This window comes from Gastrolobium bilobum, unplaced genomic scaffold (genome assembly GCF_033153095.1).
Source record: "Gastrolobium bilobum isolate Gb01-03AN ecotype WA unplaced genomic scaffold, APGP_CSIRO_Gbil_v1 utg8041, whole genome shotgun sequence".
NCBI classification, from domain to species: Eukaryota; Viridiplantae; Streptophyta; class Magnoliopsida; order Fabales; family Fabaceae; genus Gastrolobium; species Gastrolobium bilobum.
The window spans coordinates 292891-304097 of NW_026897652.1; the positions used below are offsets into that span (position 1 = coordinate 292891).

An 11207-nucleotide genomic window follows, 5' to 3' on the forward strand; every position below is an offset into this window, starting at 1 on the left:
CGTAGTGATTAATTCCTGAAAGGTGATTAATTCCTGAAAGGCACTGAAGAACATGGCACAAACTCAATATTTCTTTTACAAACGAAGAAGAACAACAGTTCATGCATTTCAATTATTTACCCGGGTACACCCCTCTTTACCCGGGTAAATAATTCAAGATATTTCTCAGGTGCTAAGAAAAATACCCGGGTACACCCCTCCCTACTCGGGTAGACAAAAAATACTCGGGTAGGGAGGAGTATACCCGGGTAGGCTTGGTGATCAACGGTCAAACAAGGGTAGATTGATGTTATGTTTTTGGAGGGGGTTAAATTTTTGAAATAGTTTAGAATGAAGATTAATTTGATAATTAATTATTAATAAAAGGTTATAAGGGTCAAAAAGCCGGTGATTTTGCTCTCCTACGTGTAAAGTGCTTTATACATGGGTAAATTATTTTCGACATATACTATTTGTATTTGTATTTTTTATTGCGATTTGTACTCGGAGGTCAATGGCTACTTTTGCGAGTTGAAGTTTATTGAATTGATATGGGCCAAAAATTTTAATGGCCCAACAACGTTTATAGCTTTTGCTTGAAAAGATAAATAAATTGGAACAACATAAATCCCTAGCGTTTGAAGGGAGATGCATTCCTCCTTCTGCCCTGCACGGCGTTTTTAATCAATGCTACTAATATTTAACTTTGGTTAACCATCTCTAATTAGTTATTGTTAACTCCCCATATTTAATAGTAGGTTTGGTAAACTTCTTTTATGTTGCTCTGCCAAAGCTCATATTAGCGAGGTTTGATACTAAAGAGCTTTTGCAAGGAAAAAACCAATTGATGATAGGGTGGAAGCTTGTGAAAATCTAGGTGGCACTCATCTTACTGCATAAATTGGTTTCTCTATCCTTTATTATGTTTATTTGTTTTCATTCATAACTTACTTCACCCCTTGTGCATGCATGCATAATCATACGTGTGCATACCGCATACATATTTGATTACAGGTGAATTCAATGACAGGATTGTAAAAACAATATGGGAACTAAATTTGGAGATTCGCCTAATATGATAGAAGCAGCAATGGCTGCTGTAGAGAAATTGTCCTCAACTTAGAAAGTTGTGATACATGGACCATCATGGCAAGTCATTTTGAGGTAGCATGACTCATTCTTCTGTATATTTTTCACACTTGACATTTATACCTCATGTTCCAGTTTTTAGAACATTAACAGCAGTACTATCAAGCATTAGCTGTCGGTTTTACACCACAAAAATGAATTAGCACTTACAGTAATAACAATACTTAAACGAAGCTATGAAAAGATAATACAGTTTAGTTTCCAATTTCAAATTTATTTATTACATATCACAAAGTTTACCATAGTGAGTTATATCTAACCATGCTTTAAGAGAGTATCAAATTTCATCCCCATTGATCCTCTCAATAACAGAGATAACACCCTGAGTGCCAAGCTTGCCATGTCCAATAGCAACCATACTGGAAAATAACTGTTTATACAAGGAAGCTCCAGGCAAGACAACAACCTTATTATCATCACTTTCCTCAACAACATCCACACCCATTCCCAAATCCTTAACCTGATACTCAACGAAACCACCGGGGCGAAAGTCTCTCTTAATCATCCTCTCCCCAAATAACTCCAGTGCCTTAGAACCCGCAGAACCATTTCTAATAGCATCGACGAACTGCCCCAAATCCAAACCCGCACGCTTCGCGAACACCAACCCTTCACTAAGCCCAATCAAATTGGCCCCAATTGTGATCTGATTCGCTATCTTGCAGCTCTGTCCGCACCCTGCGGGACCCATGTAGGTCACCTTCCCCATAATCCCAAACAAGGGCTTTAACCATTCCACCACCGACGCTTCCCCCGCTGCGAAGATGGCGAGTTTACCATCCCTGGCGCCGATGTCTCCGCCGGAGACGGGGGCGTCGACGGACCACCCGCCTTTGGCTCGCGATGCCGCGAAGATCTCCCTGGCGAGGTCGGGGTGTGAACTGGTGGTGTCGACGGTGACGGAGTTAGGGCGCAGGCCGGAAACGACGCCGTTTGAGGAGTCGAGGAGGATGGATCGAACGTCTGATGGGTGGCCGAGCATGGTGAAAAGGACGTCGGTGGATTGGGCGAGTTGGGCTGGGGAATCGGCGAGGGAGGCACCTTGGGATTGAAGAGCGAGGGAATTAGGGTGTGATGGGTTGCGAGCGTAGATGGTGAGGGTGTAGCCCGCTCTGAGGAGGCGAGAGGCCATGGCTCCACCCATTACGCCTATTCCGATCCACCCGATTCGGGTTTCCGATGGCGTGATCGGGTTTGGGTATACTGTTCCCATGAGAGGAGAGTGGACACTGAAGACTGGAGAGTGAGATGCTTGGGTGGTGTTCTTATTATTATAATTTAATTTTAACTAAGTCAAGTAACTTTCTTTTTTAGGTCAGTGGACTATTTCATTCGAATTTTTTTATTTATTATTTTGGGAAATAATCTTCTCATGTGTAATTTAACATGATCATGTCATGTTATGTGGGAGGATCTTAACCATTAATAATTAAATCAACGGTGATTATTGTGTAACTTTATATCCTTATATTTTTTCTCTCTTCTCCCTTATCACCATTAAGTCATCCATATATGGTTATAATTGCCTCATATGACATGGTCATGTTAATTAGCACATGAAAGAATCCACTCCCATTATTTTGCCCCTTTGTAAAGAATACGGTAAATTACACGAAACCATTGTTACGATATGATAGATCGTGAATGTCTAATCAGAGATTGGTAATTTAATATTGGATTTGTTTGTCCTCTCTCAGGTACCTATAGGAGAGGTACCCTAAAGATAAGAGGATCACTGTGCACTATATTATAACGACATAGTCAAGGCGTGGGGTGTGTGCACAGTGACAAGCTAAGAGAGAGGGTTTAGAGTGTGTGTACCTTATTGGTTTAACCCCTTATTTATGGATGGGTTACCTGGCAGGAGTGGACTTTTGGGCCTCTTAAGAGTATTGGGGGTCCAATTGTTGATCCATTGCTGCCGTAGTAGGATTCGTATAATTAAGGAATATTTCCTTAATTCCCTCTTAGCTGTTAACCCTATTTGGGCCTTCTAAAATGTGAGCTGCTTAGATGTCTGGATAAGATCGTCATTAATAGAAGATTCCCTTCCTGTTTGTGTTGTCCTTTATTGGACCTTCTAGAATATAGGCCTTTGTCAGGTCCATAACAGTTGTCCCCCAGCCCGGTAGTTTGGTTGTCCAGGCTGCCGGGGTGAATTGTCTTGCCTTTTGCTTCAGGTTTTCTGCTGAGCTGAGAGCGTTTGAATTTTTGTAAACTTTTTGCATATATGTTCCTTACATCTCAGGCTTTTAAACCGGGGTCCTCATTGCCCCTTATCTCGACGGGTTGATCATAAATCAAAGAAAATATTTCACGTATTCCTATACCGAGTTTGGGATGAGCTTGAGTGGTTGGGATCCAACTGGGGAGTTGCCCCCAAGTATCATTCCATACGCACACGTTCTGAGCTTGTAGCTTTCTTCTGGAACCGGCAATGATTTCCCTTTGTCAATTATGTGGACGGGTTATGCATGAACCCGACAAGATATTCAGCATGTGTAATTGGGTAACGAATGTGCTTGAGTAGTTGGGATCCAACTGGCGAGTTGCCCCCAAGCATCATTCGTATAACCTGGATAAGAGTTGTCGTATACTTGCATGTAATAGCAGTAATCTCTGCATTTGAATTTCAAGTTAGCAGTCGAATTCTTGCTTTGACTTGGCATCTTCATTGAAGCAATTTTCTTTGGGTTGGAACTTTCCTTTGCCGACTTAATTGGGTTAGCGATTGCAGTTATTATCTCTGTCATTCATTCAGCCGATTTTAGTGAACCGAGTATTGAATATGTTATTTATGTATTTCTCCCTCAACCTTTTTTGGCTGAGATGGTGCTTTGGTCAGGCAGTGTTTGCCTCCTTTCAACATCGAGCTCGGCGAGGCTTTCGCTTTGAGCCCAACTTCTTGTACTGTGGCTTTATTGATTCAGATTTAGCTTTTCAGCGTTAACTGAACAAAATGACCTAGCCAAGGTCTTTCATGCGGATTTTGCTTTTTGCTTTTAACCCAATTTTCTTAATTAGGTTTTCAAATTTGAGGCGTCATGGTGACTTGATCAAGGTCGTACTAATATGCCCCTTATTTTTCAAGCCTGATTTCATTTATCACAGCTTGTATGTTGTTTATTTTGACAACATTTAGGATTTAGAAGCGTACTTCTGTTTTCCTATGCCTCGGCTAAAAGCCCCAGTTCTGCAGTGTGCTTTTTATTTTTAATCCATTTTCTATCCAGGTTCTTGCACGTTGCTAGATGTAGGTTTTCAATACCTTGGCTTTATTTAACTCGGCTTCTTACCAGAGTGTCATTTTTTGTTTTCGACTTATTTCGCCGTTTTGACTTGTGAGCCACTTCAGATTGGGGTGTGATCCTTTTTCCAGGATCTCATTTCTTCAAAATCATCTTTATCCCGGATTGGAGTGTGATCCTTTTTCTAGGATCCCATCTTTCCAAATCCATCTCCATTCTTTATCCCAGATTTTTATCTTGGGTCTTTATACCGGATTGGGGTGTGATCCTTATTTCCATGATCACATCTCTCCAAATCCATCTTATTTTATCGCGGATTAGGGTGTTATCCTTTTTTCAGTACCACATCTCTCCAAATCGGTCTTCATTTTATCGCGGGTTGGGGTGTGATCCTTTTTCCAGGACCACATCTCTCCAAACCGGTCTTCATTCTATCGTGGGTTGGGTTGTGATCCTTTTTTCAGGACCACATCTCTCCAAATCTGTCTTCATTCTATTGCGGGTAGGGGTGTGATCCTTTTTCCAGGACCACATCTCTCCAAACCCGTCTTCATTTTGTCGCGGGTTGGGGTGTGATCCTTTTTCCAAGACCACATCTCTCCAAACTCGTGGATTCATAGATCCATGTCCTGAATCTGTGGATTCTTGTCGATCCGTGTTTCAAATTTAGTTTTTCTTATTTCGTTCTTTCTTTGGTGCCGGGCTTCATGAGCCGGGTACCGTGTATAATATTTCAACATTTCTCCCTCAACCTTTTTGGCCGAGGTACGTAGCTCGGACTAGTTGACCAGTCTTTTTGACTGTCTTACTGAGATCTTGAAGTATGAGGATTGTTGCTTTTAATTTTGGTTGCATTCCTGCACTTTCCCCCCAATTCAGTAGTCGAGGAATCCGGGTTGTCGAACTGTATTACTTTAATTCAAGCATCTTTATGTCGGAATACTGACTTGCTTTTGCAATTTTCCTTTTTCTGATTTGGAGATCTTTGAGATCCCTTTTCATTGATGTTGCGGGGTTTTGTTCCCGGTTCTCCGCATGTTTCGTTTGCAGAGTTGAATTTCTCCTTGCTATAATTAGCACAGTTTTATATATTGTAGCTTTATTCATTTGAGCTGGCTTTGCCAGAATCTCTTTGTGATATCGTCTTCCATTTCAATCCGGTTATACATACCGTGTCTTTCACAGATTTTGACTTGATCAGAATCATTCACCTTTTTGAGTCCGACTTGCATTGCCGTGACGTTCAGATAGAACGGGGTGAGACTCCCACGATTTTCTTTGTATCATCAATTTCATGCATTGGATGATCTTGTCTTTATACTCGCATCTTGAGTTTTTTGCCTCCCTGATAACTTAGATATATATTTTTTAAGTATTTCAGGTTTATTGGTTTGCCGAGTTGCTTGAAGTCTTTAGCATTTTTCAACACTTCTAAGCATTTGGCACTTTCTTGATTTGATAAGCAGATGTTGCATATCTGTTATTTAGGTTTGTAACTTAGACAATTTTCTAAGTTTTCTTAAACCTCATTTGTGTAGTCCCCCATCCAAGATGGGTTATTCTTAACAACTCGAATATATTATCGCTTTTGTAACTTGTGCATTTTACAAGTGCAGGTATATTGACCTGGTCGAGGTCAAAAAACATTATACGGATTCCGCTTTTTGTCACTCTCCGTGACACATGTTTGTTTTAACTTTAACATTTTGTTAAGTCAGCATTGACGAAGGTGATCATTGTCTCCTTCAATCATGACTTGGGTTTCGTAACCCGGTACTATCCAAGGTAAAGGCAGTATTGTCACATGTCCTACTTGGGTCTTTTGACCTTAGTACGGAGCATTTTGACTTGATCAGAGTCAGCATGACAAATTGCGCTTGTATCTCAGATCTTATGTTGATGCATCATAAACACAAGGAGAGGTAATTTAATATTGGATCTGTTTGCCCTCTCTCAAGTACCTATAGGAGAGGTACCCTAAAGATAAGCGGATCACTGTGCACTATAATATAACGACATAGTCAAGGCGTGAGGTGTGTGCACAGTGACAAGCTAAGAGTGAGGGTTTAGAGTGTGTGTACCTTATTGGTTTAACCCCTTATTTATAGATGAGTTACTTGACAGGAGTGGACTTTTGGGCCTCTTAGGAGTATTGGGGGTCAAATTGTTGATTCATTGCTGCCGTAGTAGGATTAGTATAATTAAGGAATATTTTCTTAATTCCCTCTTAGCTGTTAACCTATTTGGGCCTTCTAGAATGTGAGTTGCTTAGCAGTCTGGATAAGATCGTCATTAATAGAAGATTACCTTCCTGTTTGTGTCCTCTAGTTAGTGTTTTTCCAGAAAAGTACCGTTTATATATATATATATGGGAAAAACACTCAAGCACTTGAGATAGGTTTATCTCCGACCACCCCAAAACTACGTCGTTTTATTTATTTATTTCCTTATATTAATTGATTCACCTTTGAATGGTTATGATTTTCTCTCTCTTCCTTTATCACCATTGATCCATCTTTGTACGGTTATGATTTAGTAGCCGTAGATAAAATTATCTCAAGCAGTTTGAGAATATATATATATATATGGGGCAAGATATACTTACCACCAAAAAAGTTTACCATCTTTACAACCAACTTAATCACCGTTGATTTCTGTCAATCTAACAGTTATAATTTATTGAAAATTAATAATTAATTAATAAATGCGATCCTACCGCTATATATATATATATATATATATATATATATATATATATATATATATATATAGGGGTGTTCATCAACCGATCCAAACCGATTCAAACCGCGAAAATCGAACCGAAAAACTGATAACCGAATAAACCGAAAACCGAAAAATCGGAAACCGAAAAAAAATCGCAAATTTTAATTGGATTGGATCGGTTTTCGGATGGGTTGATGAAAACCGATCCAATCCAAACCGATCCAATATATTAATTATCCTCTACCTACTTGTCCTTTTTCCAATCATAGCCCAAAAATTTCTAAACTCAAGACCCATTAACTCATCAACTAAACTCAAGAAAAAACTTAGTCACGTCTCATCAACTATAGTATTGTTTACTGATATTTTTGTATTTCAAAAAAAAAAAAAATTTACAAAGCCAATGTATACAAAAGATATTATTTGCACAATAATCATGAAACGAATTTTAGGATATTCAAAAAACCGAAAACCGATCCAATCCAAACCGAAAAAAATTGGATTGGATCGGATCGGATTTGAAAAAAAATCTAAACCGAATGGATGATTACATGATCAAACCGAAGGGATTGGATCGGATGAGTTTTGCTTCCAAAACCGATCCAATCCAGACCGCGAACACCCCTATATATATATATTGAGATATTTCAATTGATTCATCACTTCGTGATTAATTTGATTTGAAACGGGTCCCGTAATTAAGATTTTAAATTCCTCCCAAAAGTAATACTCAGGAGGATAAAAAAACATTCTTATTTCCATCTGCTTATATCATCTGCCTTATATTTTCAATGGCAACAATTAACCCACTTAAACTATTGGGTTATATTTATCTCATTCAACATGAGATAACTCATTTTCCTAACACATAACAAAGGTGGGTCCCACTTTTTTTTCTTTCTCCAATCATTTGTGGGTCTCTCTTATTAATTTATTTCACTAACATAAGATAACTTATCTATATCACCATAAGAAAAATATTTCCCTAAACTATCACATGACAAGAATTAAGCACATTTAATAATTTTAAGACAGAAATATCCTTCTCCATACACTATCAAAGGGGCATTGTGTGTGTTTCACATTGTGGAAATGGAGGCTGATCACTTTGCTCATGAGAGGAACAAGTCGCAATAGTGATGATAGATTTGCAAGGCACTGAACGCACACAGTGGCACGAGAATAAAATTAAAGTTAGCGAGCAATATCCATTACTGATAACTGAGGAAGATATTTAGGAAATGAATAGATTAGAAAATAGTTGGCTTGGTCAAAAGCACTCATCAACTGTATTTAGCAAAGCAAAGAATGAAGAAAACAACTTCAATTTTTCTTCTAATACACTAGCTTTATGCCTTAACTTTAGATGCAGGAGAAAATTGTATGCAAAGGTCTTAGAGTAGTGCTGCTAGAATAGAAAAATCATGCAGAAACAACTTATTTGGGATGAAACTGGTATTTAATGGAAGACATTGTTAGGGTTTTACATGGTTCAAATGAAAGGCATTGATGACTTGACTCGTGAAGGAACATCGCGAAAATTAAAATGCACTAAATTTTAATTATTACTTTTTGGGAAAAAAATGTATTTTTAAAGGACACAAGTTTATCTTCTTTTAGCATATTTTAATTATACATTCACATGAATACATAGGTATAGTATTAAAGTTGTATTTTTTTTTTCACTTTTCCCGTCATCATATAACTTCTGAAGAGAGAAAAAAAAATACAATTTTAATATTATAATTACGCATTGCCGCAAATGCATAGTGACATAACTTGTATCCTCAGGACATTCAGTAAATCCTTACTTTTTACTTTGAACAAACCTTTTCCGGGAGTTGTCTAAAGAATTATGTGAAAATCCTTTGAACAAACACATTTGGATTTTGAACTCGTAAAGAAAATGAGGAAGCATAAACCAGATTTGCAGATATGTTAATCCATAAAGCATTTTGAGTGTCAATAACACAATGTTATTCCCAAACATAATGCTTTTGATTGTGCTCTTCCTTTTCTGTCTCCAAAAATACAATTGTACTTTGATGGATCGAAAAAACCTCCATGGCAGAGGATATTGGAAGTGAATACCATCACTAATAAAGGAAGCCACGTCAGCTCTTCACATGGACCAACAGATCCCACGTGACTTAGTTAGAGTTAGTTAGGAATTTGTTATTAGTTCAGTTTCCTTTAATAGCCTTAGCTATTTGTTAATTTAACTGTATATATACACTATGTAGTGTAAACAGAGTTTTTAGTTTTTTCAGAAAATCATTTTAATCTACAAGATGAAATTCACAATTCTCTCTCGCCTCTTGAGTCTCTTGATTACTTTTATGGTATCAGAGCTTTCCTAGCTATGGTATCCACCATTTCTTTCCGCTGCGTCTTCTTTCTCCTTGATATTTTCTTGTTTGTTGTTCTTCATCTGCAATGGCAGAAAACGTTCCAGAGTATCTGACCAATCCAGGTCATCCTTTCTTCTTGCATCCAAACGAGAATCCTTCTCTCGTTTTGGTGAATCCACCTTTGAGTGGAAAGAACTACCATCCTTGGGCTAGGGTTATGAGCATGGCCTTGTTATCCAAGAATAAGCTTGGATTTGTTGACGGAACCATTGCTCCACCAGCCGTTGATGATGCTTCATATGTTGCTTGGCAAAGATGCAACACTATTGTTCTTGCTTGGATCCGTAGATCCATAAGTAATTCGATCGAGAGATCCATTCTGTGGATGAACCGTGCCTCAGATGTATGGAATGATTTGAAAAATCGTTTTTGTCAATCTGATATATTCAGGTTATCTGAAATTCAAGAAGATCTGTACAAACTTCATCAAGGAGAGATGAATGTCACAGATTATTACACTGAATTGAAGACTTTTTGGGATGAATTGGATAACCTTCGCCCTTTGCCTTTGTGTCGATGTGCAGTACCTTGCAACTGTGGACTCATCCATCTAGTTCGAACTCATAAAGAACAAGATGAAACAGTACGCTTCTTGAAAGGTTTAAATGAGCAATTTGCTCATGTTAGATCTCAAGTAATGATGATGGATCCTCTACCTCATGTTACTCGAGCCTTTTCCTTAGTTGCTCAACAGGAGAGACAATTCGAGGCTGTATCACAAGGTGAGTCATCCTTATCTCATGTTTTTGCTAATACTTCAAACTATGGTAGAAGGTTTGTTCCAGAGAAGGGAAAGCCAAGGCCAAATATGGGAGGTCAAGGACGTGGTACTAAGATGTGTACTCATTGTGGAAGACCTCACCATACCATTGAGACCTGTTATCAAATCCATGGTTTTCCCCTGGCTATAAAAGAGGTGGAAAACAACATAGTTCGGCCAATCTTGTTCAACAAGAACATGGTGGAGAAAGTTATACAACTGCTCCTGATGATGATTTGAAAGTTGGAGTTTCTTTATCACATGAGCAATATCAGAAGTTATTGAACCTGTTGCAAGAAAATAAGTCTCAGTCAACTAGTGAGCAGCAAATGACTCATTCAACTAATTTGGCAAGTGTAGCTATGTTGAATGCAACTTCAACTTCTGCATCTTCAAGCAACATATCAGGTAACATTAGTTGGATACTTGATACAGGAGCAACAGATCATATTTGTTCTGAGCTGTCTCTTTTTGATTCAATTCAAAATATACAACCAATTTCCATCATGATACCTAATGGGACTCGAGTGGTAACTAACATATCAGGAACTATTTTTTTATCTGCATCATTGCAACTAGTTGAAGCATTGTATGTTCCTGAATTCAAGGTCAACTTGATTTCTGTCTCAAAATTGGTTACGGCTATTCCTTGTTTTCTAACTTTTGGCAAGTCTTCATGCACCATACAGCAGGTCAATACCAAGAAGATGATTGGTATAGCTGATGTAAAGGAAGGGCTGTATTTCCTCAAGTGCATACAAAAGTTACCAGTGAAGCTTGTCAATTCTGTGAATAAGGCTTCTGCTAATGTGGCTAGAAGACCAAATGATGCCAAGTTGTGGCATTTTCGATTAGGACATCTTTCATTTGATGTTTTTAAGCAAATGTCTAAAGATTTTCCTTTTATCTGTTGTGAAGATGTAAGTCCTTGTGACA

The 11207-nt window shown here is 38.3% G+C and overlaps 1 protein-coding gene across 1 annotated transcript; it reads right to left on the reverse strand.

Annotated features, from left to right (window-relative positions):
* Window positions 1–1174: 1174 nt before the first annotated feature.
* On the reverse strand, window positions 1175–2382 carry LOC133309018 (probable 3-hydroxyisobutyrate dehydrogenase-like 2, mitochondrial). The gene has a single exon (XM_061509761.1). The coding sequence runs from the start codon at window positions 2339–2341 to the stop codon at window positions 1406–1408; it is 936 nt and encodes a 311-aa protein (XP_061365745.1). The 5' UTR covers window positions 2342–2382; the 3' UTR covers window positions 1175–1405.
* Between the last annotated feature and the right edge of the window lie 8825 nt (window positions 2383–11207).